This window comes from Dermacentor silvarum, chromosome 4 (assembly GCF_013339745.2).
Source record: "Dermacentor silvarum isolate Dsil-2018 chromosome 4, BIME_Dsil_1.4, whole genome shotgun sequence".
NCBI classification, from domain to species: domain Eukaryota; kingdom Metazoa; phylum Arthropoda; class Arachnida; order Ixodida; family Ixodidae; genus Dermacentor; species Dermacentor silvarum.
This window is the reverse complement of record NC_051157.2, coordinates 5887052-5904131: the sequence shown is the minus strand read 5'-3', so window position 1 is coordinate 5904131 and position 17080 is coordinate 5887052. Positions and strand designations below refer to the sequence as shown.

At 48.5% G+C, this 17080-nt stretch overlaps 1 protein-coding gene across 2 annotated transcripts in view; it reads left to right on the top strand.

Annotated features, from left to right (window-relative positions):
- LOC119449360 (sushi, von Willebrand factor type A, EGF and pentraxin domain-containing protein 1-like) overlaps positions 1–17080 on the top strand; it is a 224195-nt gene that overhangs the window by 184403 nt on the left and 22712 nt on the right. For both annotated transcript variants that reach the window (XM_037712534.2, XM_037712533.2), the window contains exons 31-32: positions 2320–2625; positions 15755–15879. In XM_037712534.2, coding sequence (XP_037568462.1) covers positions 2320–2625; positions 15755–15879 — 431 coding nt within the window. The remainder of the gene's footprint in view (positions 1–2319; positions 2626–15754; positions 15880–17080) is intronic.

The window sequence follows — 17080 nt, the reverse complement described above, 5'->3', positions numbered from 1 at the left end:
TGCACTAGGCCGCGCAAACCTCAAGACACAGCGAAGCTGGCCGATTGATTGCGTCTGTCACAGCTGTCCCCGATTCGTCGTCGGCGCGAAGTCGATCGACGGGGTAGACAAGCTGGTTGGTCGTTCTCTACGCAAGCGAGCACAGTGAAAAGAGTCAGAGTCGGGAGTAAACAAAAAAAAACAAGATATTTATCGGCTGATAAATACACACAAGTTAATAAAATACAATAATAAAAAAAACACAAGACAGACTAACACACCTGAGCTTAATATACACAATGATAAGGACAAATAAATACGAGTCGATTAACAGTAGATATAAAAATGAAACAGTGCGAGGATCAACTACACAAGAATACACTTAACAGTTTTCACTAAAACAAAGTTCAAAAGAAAACAAATGGTGTCATACGCATGGCCGGGCAGCAGCAGCAAGTCCATAAACCGTGGAAGTCGGTGCACAAAGCTTTCCCGAAGAATGCTGGCGGTCCGATCTTGTCGAGGTGGATGCGAATTGCTGAGCTGAGTTTCCCGGGAGTCTAGATTGGACGTCTTCTCTCAAGCAGGTTGAGCTAACTTGAGGCGAACTACCGGGAGCTTCGTTGCAGACGCTGGTTTGACGTCTCGTACGTCAACAAGTTCCTCGGAGTTCCGACGTGGCCAGGCGGCCCAGGCGATACTGGACGGCACTAGCCCCCCAACGGCTTCTCAGCAGCGCATAGGTTCAGCTTCTAGACTAATCAGCAGGGTCCAAAACATGCGCTTAAATAGCCTCTCCTTTCCCTAGTTCCCTAGGTAGGGAAACTGCCGCTATGTAGCGTTCTCCGAATTCAGCTCTCTTAGCTCCCAACAATCTTGGCCGCGCCCCTTCACCGTGAACGAAGAACCGCAGATTATCCTCTCTCCCAATGTCAAGGGCCAAGGTCGAGCCCGGCACTACCACGTGGCCGTACACGCACACCTCGGGGTCCGTAATCGGCGTGACGCGTCTGGAATCGAGATGGCAGCCCGAGCGGCCACGACGCTTTTGACGCCCGTAATTCGGCGTGTCGATGTCGAATGCATTATACGCTGCACAGTCAGGAGCCCACGTTTTTGACGCTCGTAATTCGGCGTGTCGTTAATCAGCGTCCAAACCATTCGAAAATATGCCGCTCCGTGACAGCGTCTCTTGGTTGCAGCTAGGTTGAACTTGGCTATGTCGAGGTTTAAACCTGGTTGTAGCTAGGCCGATACTCGTGTACGTCATCTGTGCTAGTACTGGAAAGGCTGCGGTATTAACCTGAAAGGTGTGAGGCGGTAGCGCGACGGTGCGGGGGAGCATGACATCATACCAGCTGTGGCGGCGACGATTGCGCGGCGGTGGCGTGACGGCGCGGCGCACCTTTCCAGTGCTACCGCAGCCTTTCAAGAACTAGCACAGATGACGTACACGAGTATAGGCCTAGCCACAACCAAGTTTAAACCTTGACATAGCCAAGTTCGACCTAGCTACAACCAAGAGACGCAATCAATCGGCCAGCTTCGCTGTGTCTTCAGCTTTGCGCGGCCTTGTGCAAGTTTTCGCCTTTGTTATTGTCGCCCTTTACTCTTAGGTATACCTAACTTACTTTAGTTTCTTGCGCATCGGTGTTCTTATGTGTAATTGTCGCCTTTAAAGGCCAACCTGCAACGAAATCTTGGACCGCGTAAGAAAGCCTAACTTAGGATAGTGTAGATATAGAGGAGCATCTGTGCAAACGTTTTCGTCTGATAACGAGCGTAAGCATCACGAAAAACTTGATCGCAGAAACAGCCGTTTTTGATACCGCAACTGGAAAAAAGTAACACTGTGATTACCACGCGCCGGAAAGGACGCATCACCTAGAATGCGCGGTTTCTCGACATGACCTCTGAGATTGGGCGGCGCCCGCGGTCGCCTGCGGGGCTGTAAAATTCCCGAGACCGTGTACGCGGGTACATATATACACCATAGCGACAACCATGAGGTGCGCGCGTCGTCTGCTTAGGAGCTGTTAAAAATCTGCTGTCGAGAAATCTACACAAATACTATCACTGCGGTTTTGCCAAGATTACTTTAGTGGTACACACTACTCATTTACAACAAATTTAACCAAAATGTAATTTTGTTGCAGTTGGCCTTAAGGAAATAAATTGATCTGACCTAATAATGTCAGCTTTCATGTCCCTCGAAGCTTACTGGCACGGCACAGTCAGGCCGTGTTCCCTATATATGACAGTGGTGTTCTAAACAAGCCAGTAGAGAAATCAAGCTATTCCCATTCATAGTTCTGCTAATGGCAGTTCTTCTCGACGCAGGTCGCCGCGCACGTGTCCGTCCATTGCCTGAGGGCCACGCTGTTCTCCAATGGAAGTGCGGCGGTCGACGGCCAGCTCGTTCCGCTTCCGCACAGGGGAGATGTGGCGCTCGAGGAGGCGCACGGTGGCGCGCTCGAGCTGCGCACCCGCCACGGCTTGGTGGTCGCGCTGCACGTGAATGGCACCGTTGTCGCCTCGTTGCCGCACGGCTTCGACGGCAAGACGTGCGGGCTGTGCGGAAACGCTAATGGCCAAGTCCGCGACGATCTGACGACCAAGCACCACATCAGTGCCAAAACAGCAGAGGCGAGTATTTCTTGAAAATCTTTGACACAAGCACGGAGGCCATCCGTGATTACTGCACTTCCTACTTAACACACCTCGACCTTTCACGAGCAGCCATGAGGACGTTCGCTGTCTTACGAATGTGCATAATCTTCTCTACCATTTCTCCTCGAAAGGTGTGCGAATATTCAAAGTGTGGAATCTATGTCAAATATTTTTGAAGTTTGCTCCGGCAACGTGATATTAGCACCTTCATACCTTCGTTCATTGCCATATGTACAATATTAGAACGCTTGTTGGAGCCTGCGTGGGAAAGAACCGTGCCACTGGTGGCCACCTTTCGGGCGCTTGCATTGCCATCGGTGAAATATAGAGGGGTGGGCATGGATGGATGGACGAATGGATGGACGGATGGAATGATGGATGGATGAATGCATGGACGGTTTGATTGATGAATGGACAGACGGACGGACGGACGGACGGCGGGTTGCGCCCCCAAGCTCTTCTTATTATATTGCCTAATGTCCTACCTACCTGAAATAAAAACGAAGAATACCCCTCACCAAACTTTCTGAACCCCTATTGGGAATTTTGTTTTTGTATGCCTCCATTGCAAATACTAGGTTGTAGCGTCCTCTGTCGGTAGGTTGAGGAGGTGCACATACCCGGTAGTATTAGAAGACGAGGAAAAAAAGTCGCAGTTTGGTCCGAAAGCGAAGCATCGATTGCAATAGCAAATTAGTGGACAACTATACGAAGTAAGGATAGCAGATTTATTGGCCATATAAACTTGTGAACATAGGCATACTAACTAAATGAGCTGGAGTGAGGAAGCGCGGCAGCAGCAAGCGAATAGACCTTCGTGCTGCGTCTCGCATCAACGCGAACTAAGCCGCGAAAACACAGCGCACCGCGGACCGTGTCCCCGATGCAGATGGCTTTCAAGATACAGCGGCCCGGGCGGACGCGCGCGGATGCCCGAGCCGTCCGGAGAAGAACGCGTTAACGGCGCGTAACACCAAGTCAGCTAAGCAGACCCACACCGTCATTCGTCTATCGTCGAGAGTTGCTTGCTGGTGAAGAGTCGATGTCGGGAGGTTGAAGCTACAGGAACTGGTTTATTTAAAATTTGACAGTAGACATTAGAGCGCACATATTTACAGAATTATAATGAGCAGTAAACATTATATAAGACTAAATGGCAATCAAGATAAATGGTAATCAAGACAACTTACATGTTGTCGGAGCACTTTACACGTTAGAGCACTCGAAACATCCTACATGCCCACTGAAATACCGTCTCTCTTCCCTAGGCACCCATACTAGGGAAACCAATGATTTTACCTTCCTCCAATCGGGTAGTCCAAGATGCCGGTGGTTCCACCTTCATGGCGACAGAGCGCAACTGCACGCACGCCTTCGATCACTGAGGGCCAAATGGAAAGGGCACACACAGCGGGCACGCAATACTCACTGTCCAAGAGGCAGGATGGAAAGGGTTAACGGCACAAGCATTCGACAGAAGAAGCCAAACCTCTCTCCGTTTGTGCACCTCGGCTCGTTTATGACCGACTTAGCTCAAACCATACGCCGCACCGCACGCGTGCGGAAAACTGCCCATGCCGCACACTTGCTCACACATTTCTGTTTATACTGGGTCCGCACAAGCAATGTAACCCTACATTAGTGCATCTGTGTGCACCATGGGCAGTTTTTCGAGTTACCACACGCGTGCGACAGGCGTGCGGTTCGGCGTGCAACTCCAGCGTAAATCGGCCCTGCGTTCCGCACTCGGCCTTGGTGGTCCGCTTCGCCTTGCAAATGGCTGTCCGGTGGTCTTGACGAACGTTCGCAACTTTGCCGTTCGCATGCCTGCTCGTATCTCATTGGCTGGTCCGAGGCGGATGGCGTGTGACGCATTCACGGCAAACATAACGCTCGCTCGAAGCTAAGCGCGGACGCGAGGCCTAAGCCACAGCCGCGTCAGAAACAGTATTTTTCTCGTTGTTGTGATTTTGACTAGAGCTATCCAGCACCCACGAAGATAGTACTCGAAGGCAGCAAGATGGTGTGCCCTTCCAGGACTCATCAGTGCGTGCGATTGCCGACAGAAACAGACGGAGCGCAGTACGTGTGTTTTGTTTGGCGAGCGTCGGAAGAAAAAAACTTAGACACTTTGTAAATTCCAAAGCGTGTTCGGCGAAAGCCTGTGCCCATTCGACTGACTACCGCCGCATGCGCTCATTCTTCTGGCGTTTGGTATCGGGGGAATCCACATTCTTGGGGCCCTTCTCCGAACCGCTTGCCGTGGAATCATCACCGTGCCGCTTGGGAGCCATCCGACTAAACTCGACTGCTGCAACGAAACATCTGACGGAGTGTTGCCGCGTGCGCCGCTGTGCCATCACGTGATTGCTGAGAGAGTGTAAGGGGGAGAGGCCACAGCTGTGGCGGCGCAACCGTTGCTATGTGCCGCTGTGCCATCACGTGATTGCGGGGAGAGTGTGAGGGGAGAGGCCACAGCTGGCACCGTTCCAGGGCGCGGACGGATGCACGGTCGGACACCGCGAGTATGAGCCATTAAAGGCTTCCGCCTTAATATTTGAAGCCGTCGACTTCGTGATTTTTTGTGCCGTGCTTCGCGCGTGCATTGCAAACGAGTAGTCTCTCACATGCACGTGCACACTTAGCGCGACACATGTTCAGGCGTGGCGAAATGAGAGGTGTCCGATCGGCGCACCCAGCGTACGCGACTTCTATGTGTTCTGTGTATGCGGTTCGTTGCCGCGAAGTGGTGACGCGATCAGTAGCGATAAGGTTTATTGCATCGTTACATCGCTGTCATTCCTCGTGTGCTATACTGCGTGTGAGCCGTTTTGCCGGCTGCGATGCGCCGAGGTGACCGCGACGTTCGAGCTCTGTTCTCGCTGTTACGAAATGTGTTCGCAAGATTCAAATCGTGATTAGTAACGTCTGCTGTCGGGCTTGTTGGTACGTGACTAGAAATGGTTTTAGGCGCAAAAATAAGACACGGACGACAGAATAAAAGACACGGACTGGCGCAAATTGTGATATATATGGGCGATGTGTCGCAGTGGTACTAGGCGTAAAGTGCTCGTTTTATGCGATGTGCGTATGCTCAGAAGCGAACTGTGCATAAGTGTTGCCGATCGCGTTTTACAGCAAAGCTGTAATGGCTAATTTTCAGCGGATCGATGTCCATAGACCAAAAATTCCGAAGATAGTGCAGCACCGGGCCGACCCGTAGCGGAGGTGAAGCAGTCTTCAAGCACTCCGCCAACTTGCAAAAATAAGTTTAAAGGGACACTAAAGAGAAACAAGGGATAGCCGATGTTCTAGTTGACATTAAGCGGAAGAAATGGAGCTGGGCAGGCCATGTAATGCGTAGGATGGATAACCGGTGGACCATTAGGGTTACAGAATGGATACCAAGAGAAGGGAAGCGCAGTCGAGGTCGGCAGAAAACCAGATGGGATGATGAAGTTAGGAAATTTGCAGGCGCAAGTTGGAATAGGCTAGCGCAAGACAGGGGAGAGGCCTTGTGGGCAACGACCCGTTGCCCACAAAAAATAGCAGCGGAAGCAGAAGAGAGAAAATCCCACCCTAAAATAAGTTGATGTTCACGGGAACAGCACGGCTAAATATATATGGTGCAGGATATCATCGATCAGAACATGGGCAGCACAAAGAGCGGAAGGGGGCTGCAAAAAGCGTCGGTCCATGGACTTTCCTGAGGCGGGAGCATAACTAAGCATGTATAACCGAAATTGTCGCACCTGTGTCCACTAAAGCATCGACGGGCACTCCTTGGATAAACACCGAAAGCATATTCGACAAGGGCGGGGGGGGGGGGGGGGGGGGGGGATTTCAGTCCTGTTGGCGTATGCATTTTGTCCTCCAAAAACGGCATCGCTTAGTTTTCCAGACGAACGTTAGAGTTGAGTGAGACGGGCCGTACTGGTGACGTGGAGCGGCGGAACGGTGAAGGGGAGCGGCGTCTGGCTGAACGGTAAGTGCTTCGGTCTTCAGTCGATGCGGGCAGAGATGCGGAGCGGAGGTGACGAGAAACGCCGGCTTTGGGAAGACCTTCCACTGGAAAAGTTGCGTTCAGGGATGTCGTACCCCCGACGCTCGTCCTGCTGGCGCTTGCGGCAGAAACGTGAAATACGGCCGCGGTAGCCGCAGTAATAGCACGTGGAACGTGACGGACGCCTAGGCGGGTAGTACAGGTGCTCCGGGAATCAGTGCAGTGAGATGGGCCGATGAAAGCTCGGGCGGCATTGACGGGATGTTCACTGGAGGCGCGGCAGCAGCCGACGCGTGCGTTGTTAGCGGCACCGTTGAGTTGACGTTGCCTGGAGGCGTCGCAGGAACTTCCGCGTACGTTGGTAGTGGACGAGAGATGGAGGGTTGTACGCGCGCAGAGCAGGACAAGGACGTCAGTTCATCCTTGATGACGTCACGCAAGGCCGCGTCAGAAGGCGGACTGGGGCACACCGACGGTGACAAGCCCATTGATTGTAATTCTTCGCGTATCATAGCTCTTATCATGATACACAGATGCGGGTCCGGCGTAGAAGAATATTCGCCAACGTCCGGCTGAAGCCGAACAGACTCAAGGTCGTCCAGGCGCTGGCACGTGGTGACGATGTCAGCGACTGTAACGGGGTTCTTGATGGCAAGGGCATTGAAGGCCACTGATATAATGCCTTTCAGAATGTGGCGTACTTTGTCTTATTCTGACATAGATGAACTCACACGGCGGCAAAGCGCAAGAACATCCTCGATATACGATGTGTAATACTCGCCTGGCTGATGTTGGCGGGTATCGAGAGTTTTCTTTGCGATGGTAGAACGAACTGTCTGTGTACCAAATACTTGGCAGAGCTGCTGCTTGAAGGCAGCCCAGTCATTAAACTCTATCTGGTGGTTGAAGAACCATGTCTTCACCACACCCGTCAGGTAGAAGGAGACGTGGCGGAGCTTTTGAGGGTCGTCCCAATGGTTGGCAGAACTTACTCGCTCGTAGTCGTCCAGCCAGTCCTCCATATCTTCCCTACGAAGACCAGCGAAGAGATGGGGGTCACGCTGGTGGCTGTTTAGGATGTAAGGGGTGGCTGGTGGTTTCAGAACGGTAGCGGTATAAGTGGAGGGTGGTGCGTCCTGAGACATGCTAACGGGCAGAGGGCGCAAGCGGCGGCCTGGACTAAGCTGCAGGGGAGTAGACTGAGCGGGCAGAGGACTGAGGATCGAAGAGCTACCTCCACCACGATGACGTCTCCGTTGGCACGACGTTTATTCCGCCCGAGTACTCAGCAGTGAACCAGCAAAGGCACACACACACGATGATGATGATAATATACAGATGAAGAACACGTGCGTAATAAACGGCCACAATATACGCTTTTTGTGCAACAATGTTTTGTGATGCAAGCGGCTTGCATACCCATGAATCCTAGCTGCTTGCTTTTTGCTGGTGACCAAGCACAGAGTCTGTCTGTGGAGACACCAGTGGCATGGTAGATCAATGTATACATCCTATACGTACAAGACGTCCTGGCTCTTTGCCGCATTCTGGAGGTGAAGCTGCGATGTGAACCTTGCTCTCAAATCCTCTGCTTACTCTGCCCACGAACCAGAACCTTCTTGAAGTTGGCTTTGAAGGAACTGCTGCCACTGCGCTGATCGACACAGGTGCCCCCCTCTCGATTATGAGCGTGGCCTAACGATGACGACGACTTAAATAGCTTCTTAGTCCTGCACCAACACGCGTCGTCCGCGTTGTGGATGGCAGTACTGTTCGTGTTGTCGGTATGTGTAGGGTCAGCATCGCCGGCCGCCACACTGCTGCCTTCTTACTGTGATTACCAATTGCCCACACGACCTAATTCTCGGCCTTGATTTTCTCTTAGCGCTTTCGGCTGTTGTTGACTGCTGCGCCAGTGCCCTCCGCTGCCCGACATTCCACTGCTGTATGATGTCACCTTCTGACTTCTTACACACTTCTGACTATCACGGACAACAGGACTTGCATTCCTGTCGTAAATTTCGGTTTCACCAAGTAAATTGTGCCTCAAGGAATTTGCCTCGCCCAACTTGAGCCTTCAGATGACCATCATGTGGCGGCTTTCTCACCCAACCCTTCGTCTGAGTCCACCAGTTCTCCAAAGTCAGCCTCTTGTGCTGATCCCAAGACTCAGGAAATGATTGCGACGAATGTTTTACCTGCACAAGCAGAAGACCTCTACCGTGTATTCTTTTCCTACAGGGATGTTTTCGAAAATACGTCCCATGTTGTGACATGATGTGATTGCAATACATTTTGAAAAGGTGGCACAGATAAGATGACTGTGTTGTTTTTCGAAAAAGGATAACCGCGCCAATGCAACACATGCGGCTGCAGAACAGAATGTGACAGCCTAAAGTCGCGTCTTCACAGTGACGCGGAAACTTGAACTCACATCTACAAAAAAAAAACATTGGAGGACGCTTAAGTTTCGCCTTGAAGAGTGCAACGCGATAGCGTTATCGGGCTCCGTTCGCATCGCATTTTTCTTTATGAGTGGGCTTTACTGCAACACACAACCTGGGGAGGCCAGTTTACAAAGACCAAGCTAATACCGATCCCTTTAAAGTCGGCTTCACCTTTAAACAGAAATACATTGCTGGAAAGCCAGTTTACAAAGACCAAGCTAATACCGATCCCCTTAAAGTTGGCTTCAGTTTTAAATTCAAATGCATTGCTGGGAAGACATTTTTTCATGGGCAATATAAGTCGTTTTATATCAAAATGTGAAGGCCCTAGGAGCTTTTTTTATTACTTTATTAATTGTTTGCTGTTGCTCCGAGGCGTGTATGTCTAAAACACATTAGGAAGGCTAAGTCCCAATTTGACCAGCCGAGGACGCGAGCGCCACCTGGGTGGTGTGTTCACAAGGGACCTACCTGGGCGCGCCGTTGTCATACGGTAGAAATGCTAGAAAAGGGGTTTGTGTTTGAGTTTCCTCGTAACGGAATTATGTTTTCTCGCACATTCAAATTACAATCCGAAGCTATCACGTCTGCAGGTTGTGATTAAGTCGTCCGTTCCGATTTTCTAACAGATATTACATTGAAAAATTCATTTTTTGTTCACTAACGCCTTGCGCCACAAGGAGGGACTGCGCAGTCGGGGTGGTTCGGGATGATCTTCTTGGCCGGGCAACACCTCCGAAGCCGACACCGGATTTTCTGCGACACGGGTTTCTTAACGCTGTCGCGTACTCGCGTTAACCCATATATGCCCAGTGTCCTATATGTATGAAGCTAAAAATTTTCCAAATAACTCGAACAGTAAAAAAAAAAAAAAACTTGTGCCCCCGCGACTGTTTCTGTGGCCCTACCCTTCTCGCGTGCAAGTCTTGGTTAGCGTGGGAGCACTCCTCGCCACGTGCTTTCAGTCACAAAATTGTCGTTCCGCGTGAGCTTCGATGAACGCCATGTCCCGGAAGAAAATGCAAATGATGCAAATGAAATATAAATTCAAATGATTATTGATATTGTCGAAATTTTTGTCAGTTATTTCTGAGTAATTGAATATGCTCTGAAAACAATATCATTGTAATATATGCAAAAGTTTTTTGTTTGCGGTCGGTCAAACAGCGGTGTCCTGTATGTAGGACGGCTACAAAAACACAGTTCGAAAACAATTTTTTTTTGAAAATAAAAGGTTGATTCTGCTTTCTGAGGTCCCAGAGCAATTATTACGGGAAAATAAATCACTTTCCTTAATTTCCCCAAGTTCGGGCATATATGGGTTAATATGCCAGCGTCGTCAGCTGTTATTAGCCAACCTTGAACACCTCTGTTCCGCCGAATGGTTGCCAGCTGTGAACAAACTCCGTCGTCCAGTCGGAGTGCGCGCGCGATCCGCTCGCGCGGGTTCAGCGTGCACCAAGTTTTGCGACACCATCCGTTCCGCACGCCGCAGTCGCGGGCGGAATGGAGGGTTGAATTGAGCGAGTTTGGGCCATTCGTGGCTCGGCCATTAAGGCCAATTTAGGGACTGCTAACGCTAGAGTCGCCCATCGCCGCAAGCCGCTTGCGTGCGTGCGGTCGCGCCAAAAATTGCACATATCGGACAACTGGTGCACAAATTCCGGATTGGACTGTGTACACAATGTAAACCGAAATTTGTGCAGAAGTGTTCGATATATGTAATTTTTTTCGCACGACCGCACGCGTGCGGTGCGGCCTGCGACGATGGGCGGCTCGAGCGTAAATCGGCCTTTAGCTGGCTATCCGTGATGGTCAGCTTGAGCTGCTTGCAGCGATTGCGGTTTCAGACGACCGTCGCCAATTGACAGCCTTTTGACAAACACGTAGGCTACCGCCGACGACTTCCACAAGGAAGAGAGCGATGTGTTCAGGCAACTCGACAACGAGGTCGAGTTGCACTGAATAGCGGTTCTTGACCCCTTCGCGAAGCTGACCGGCGCTCCCGCTGGAATGCCTCACTTGTCAGCAGTTCAATGACCCCGGCGTCCTGCCGTAACAATAGTATCACTCCTATACTCAGGATTGTTTAGTAAGGTGAAAAGTCCTCATCATCATCACCCTACATTTTATGTCCACTGTAGGACGAAGGCCTCTACCTGCGATGTCCAATTACCCCTTACGTGCGTTAGCTGATTCCAGTTTGCGCCTGCAAATTTCCTAACTTCATCACCCCACCTAGTTTTCTGCCATCCTCGACTGCGCTTTCCTTCTCTTGGTATCCATTCTGTAACTCTAATGGTCCATCGGTTATCGATCCTACGCATTACATGGCCTGCCCAGCTACATTTTATTTCGATAGCAGGTCTATGGACACTCCAAGCGCATTTCTGCCGTCGCCGTCGTCATCGCTGTGAGGTTCCGTACAAAGTCCAACGGCGATAAAATCGTCGCCCCACGCCGTACGCTGTGTGTGCGAGTGAAAGCGTACGAGGGTGAGCCGGCAATCGCGGGTCAATGTAGCGCACGCGAGGAAGGAAGGCACACCGGAAGAGCGCGGCCTTTCGCGCGCGAGGCACGGAGGCGAGGCGACAGAGAGAGAAGGGGGGTGCGTTATGCTCCGTCGGCTGCTGCTCCAAGCGCGGCCGCGCGCCCGTATCTTGAAAGCGATCTGCGATGAGGGCGAAGTGCATTCGCCGAGTGCCGGTAGCTTCGTATGCGTTGTGCTTTCGACGTTCGCGTTGAAGCGAGACGAGAGACAGCGCGAAGGTCAATTTGCTCGCTGCTGCTGGCGCGCTTTCTCACTCGGGCTTTTTCACAGCGACTTTCCGCGGTCATCGAGCGAGATGTGTTCATGTTTACCTGTGCGCGCGTGACAGCGTGCTTGTCTATTTAGTTACTAAGCGAATGTTTACAACTTTATACGGTCTATTAAACTACTATCCTTGCTTCGTATAACTCTCCACTAATTTGCTATCGCAATCGATGCTTCGCCTTTCGAGCGAAACTGCGACTTTTTTCCTCTTAATGTCAACTAAAATAACGGCTATCCCCGTTTGTTCTCTGGTCCACACCACTCTCTTCCTGTCTCTTAACGTTAGGCCTAACATTTTTCATTCTATCGCTCTTTGTACGGTCCCTAACTTGTTCTCGAGCTAATTTGTTAACCTCCAAGTTTCTGCCCCATATGTTAGCACCGGTAGAATGTCATGATTATACACTTTTCTTTTCAACGACAGTTGTAAGCTCCCAGTCATAATTTGGGAATGCCTGCCGTATGCACTCCAACCCAATTTTATTCTTCTGTAAATTTCTTTCTCGTGATCAGGGTCCCCTGTGAGTAATTGACCTAGATAAACGTACTCCTTTACAGACTCTAGAGGCTGACTGGCGGTCCTGAATATTTGTTCCCTTGCCACGCTATTGAACATTATCTTTGTCTCCTGCATATTAATCTTCAACCCAATTCTTACACTTTCTCGATTAAGGTCCTCAATCATTTGCTGTAATTCGTCTCCATTGTTGCTGAATAGGACAATGTCATCTGCAAACCGAAGGTTGCTGAGATATTCGCCGTTGATCGTCACTCCTATGTAAGCCTTCCCAGTCTGAGAGCTTGAATACTTCTTCTAAGCATGCAGTGAATAGCATTGGAGAGATTGTGTCTCCTTGCCTGACCCCTTTCTTGATGGGTAACTTTCTACTTTTCTTGGGGAGAACCAAGGTAGCTGTGGAATCTTTGTGGATATTTGCCAATATATTCACGTATGCCTCCTGTACTCCTTGATTACGCAATGCCTCTATGACTGCTGCTATCTCTACTGAATCAAATGCCTTTTCATAATCTATGAAAGCCATATAGGGAGGTTGACTGTACTCCGCAGATTTCTTGATTACCTGATTGATGACATGGATATGAACCATCGTAGAATATCCCTTCCTGGAGACAGCCTGTTCTATTGGTTGACTGAAGTCAAGTGTTGCCCTGATTCCAATGGAAATTATCTTGGTGAATATTTTATATAATACTGAAAGCAAGCTAATGGGTCTATAATTCTTCAATCCTTTAACGTCTCCCTTCTTATGGATTAGTATAATGTTGGCGTTCTTCCAGCTCACTGGTACACTTGAAGTCGTGAGGCATTGCGTATAACGGGCCGCAAGCTTTTCAAGCATGATATCTCCTCCATCTTTGATTAAATCGACTGTTATTCGATCGTCTGCAGCAGCTTTTCCCCCGGTCATGTCTTGCAAGGCCCTTCTAACTTCATCGCTAGTTATAGAAGGAGCCTCTGTATCCTGTTCCTAACTACTTCGAATGAAAGTAGCTTGGCTGCTCTGGGCACTCTACAGGTCAGTATAGAATTATTCCGCTACTTTTGCTATGTCATCGAAATTGCTGATGATGTTGCCACGCTTATCTTTCAGTGCATACATCTTGTCTTGTCCTATGCCACGCTTTCTTCTCACAGATTTCATGCTGCGTCCATATTTTACTGCTTCCTCAAGCTTTTCCGCGTTATAATTTCGGATATCCCTTACTTTCTTATTGTTGTTCAGTAGTGGCAGTTCCGTGAATTCTATCTGATCTCTCGAGTTTGACACTTTCATGTCTTGCCGTTTCTTTAGTAGGTCCTTTGTTACTTGGGAGAGCTTACTTACTGGTTGCCTTGGTGCCTTACCTCCCACTTTAATTGCTGCTTCTGAGATAAGCCTAGTTACGGTTTCATTCATTACCTCTATCTTATCTTCATCTTTCTGTTCTAAAGCTGCATATTTGTTTGCGAGCACTAGCCTGAATTGGTCTGCTTTTACCCTTATTGTGTCTAGGTTGGCCTTTTTCTTCATGAATAACTTTTTCACTCTTTCTCTCTTCAAATTGAGAGAAATCCTAGACCTCACTAGCCTATGGTCACTGCACTTTACTCTACCTAACACTTCTACATCCTGCACTATGCTAGTATTGGCAGAGAGTATGAAATCTATGTCATTCCTTGTTTTTCCATTAGGGCTTTTTCAGGTCCACTTCCTGTTTCTGCGCTTCCTGAAGAAGGTATTCAATATTCGGAGCCTATTCCTTTCCGCGAACTTTACCAACATCTCTCCTTTAGTGTTGCACCTTTCTCATTGTTAATTCAACATCTTCATAAAACTGTGCTATTCCTTCATCATCGTGACTGGAGGTTGGGGCGTAGGCTTGTACATCCTTCATTCTATACCTCCTATTCAGCTTTATTACGACGACTGCTACCCTCTCATTAATGCTGTACAATTCATCAATGTTGCCCGCTTTGTCCTTATGGACTAGAAATCCTACTCCGAATTCTCTCATATCTGGAAGACCTTTGTTATGCGCAGTTTCGACTGTTGTTACGCGCAACGTTAGGATGCTGTTGATGCGGAATTGTATCCTTGTATTGTTTCACCTATTTTTGTATTATTTCATACCCACTCCTGCCCAAGGCCTGACACTCATGCCGGCAGTATGTACCAAATAAAAAAACAAATAATCATCTGTCTCTCTAGGCGTAAAGTTTACTATCTGTGACTCCGCAACATGTTTATTTGTCTTGTTTGACGAATCATATACAGTGACCTTTTCTTAATAACGTAGATTTATTGGAGACTTATACGTACATTTAAATATCTTGTTGCGAGGTTTTGTGCATACAAGCAGTGAACTTTGTTTCTGCAGCGACACTTTTTTGCCCTTTATCAAGTTGTATCTTCGCATTTGTATATTCCATTCTATCTTCGCATTTCTAATGTATATTTTGTATAACTCCTGCTTTTTATGTGTACTCACTGTTGGGACTATAATCTCGGTGTAATTATAATATACGACCGGTAACAGCTGCTCCTGCGCAATCTATTGCAACGAAGGACAGCGTCATTGAGGGTTATCCCTGGACGTTGCATATGTACAAAAATGTAAACCAGGTTCTTGAATGCAAAGATTCATCAAATGTTTGTCCTCAACTTGTTCTTTTCATGGACTTTACGCTTTTCACATCAGCTGCATGCACTGCTTTGCTGGTTTCAAATTGATATAGTTCTGATGTTCGTGTGATATTTTCTCTACTTACTAAATAGACAAACAAAACGTGGAAGCATTGATATCAGTTATTCCTGCCACAATTTTGGAACATACGAATATATGTTTTTATGAAAATATAGAAATTTCACGTGATAGTGCTTCGCGTTGAATAATTCGTTTGCAGCATCTAATATTCAATGGCATTGGCAATGACATCGGCAATGGCAATGCAGTTATTATTCATGTATTTGACCCCTAGACCAATTCTATAAGGAAGAGGGCGCGCTGCAACGTGCCCCCCCCCCCCCCCCCCCCGAACAAAATTGCTGGCTACGCCACTGCCTGGACTAGTATAACGCCACTAGCTCTCGGCAATATATATATATATATATATATATATATATATATATATATATTATTTGCCGGTGTCAGGCGCCACTCCAAGCCTGAAATTGTAGTGGATTGCTGGAGAATTCGAACTTACGACTAGCCAGTTCCGAATATGCGTGTCCTTTATTTCATTCGAAAGTTTCAGTGCTCGTGCACTTAAAATCAGCCATGGTTGCTTTTGACCGCAGATCACACGAATTTATCTAACTTGCAACGTGTCACCTGCAGGAGTTCCTCACAAGTTGGAGGCTTCCTGCAAAAGACCGTGAAGGAAAGAAGAATAAGTATGCGGCCTGCAGCGACCTGCCTCACGCGGTGGCCAAGAATGCGATACAGACGTGCCGAATGATCAGGTAACGCTCGTTTCAAAAAGCCCGCCGTTCCTTAATTCTAATTCTAGAAAAGCGGACTGTTTGGGTTTGTGGGCAGTGAAGTAGGAGTCCAATATACAAGCACGCAGAAGCAGTCTTCCTTCCCCTAGTGCTCTGTGCTGTAAATAAGTTTCCTGCCGTGATGTGGGTTTCAACTCATTCATATACAAGATGCTTTAAAAACTCATGCTGCAAGTTCCCAAAAATATGAAAGATGAGGCACGTGAAGTCGAATACAAAATTGAGCTATATTAGTAAACTGCCCTTGGGGAGCAGCAAAAAAGATGGAGGCGACCTAATCCTTGACTTAGGTGTCTGGTAGTGGCCCTCGCACCTCGGCGTTGGTGTGCCTTGGTGTATTGCTTGGGTTAACTTTGTGTTATTAAAGTGAAGTACGACACCAACACAGAGAATGCTGGTGAATTCTTTATGTAAGCGATGCAAACTACACCGCACTAGGCTTGGCGTCCTCGTCATCGGAAACTCGACGGTACAAAACACTTGGTCCGGCGTCCGAGTCGTCTGCTTCCATGGCGAACGGAACGAGCGGGAAACCGCCACGCACATGGAGCCAAACCACCGAGCTTTGGTGTAGGGCAATTAGTAATTTCTAATTATTTTCTAATCAATCCTGTCGAATTTTTTACTAAACTTATGCTCTGACGTCATATCTATCATCAACATTAAGTAGAACAATCGATTTCCGTGCAGTTTTTGTTCTTAATTATTTATTTTGAATTTAGAAATATTTTTTGAATTTCGTGCGAACAGGAAGTCGGTGGTCGAGCTGAAGTCGCTGCTTAAAAACAAGAGTGTCACTCGCTGCTCGTGCCACTAAAAACGCCATTCTTATTATGATATAGGCAATCCAGAACGTGAAAGTAAGGGATATGTGTGAGTGGGCATACTGGTAATCTATGGTGTAATACTGGCCGCGCATAAGGGAAACACGGGACACCCTCGACGTTGATGGGCAATGTAAGCCAATAGCACGAACGAGCGCTTTCCTTGCCGAGTCCAAGCACCGACCCCACCGAACATCGACTACCGCAGTCCATCCGATCAACCAAGAAAACGGCCGAAAGAGCTGGAGAGAGCTGTTCGCTTTAAAACGAGACGGAAGGAGGATAAACAAGTGCTCGTAGCCCTCTTAAAAAGCATCGTCTCGATTGCTGCGAATAAC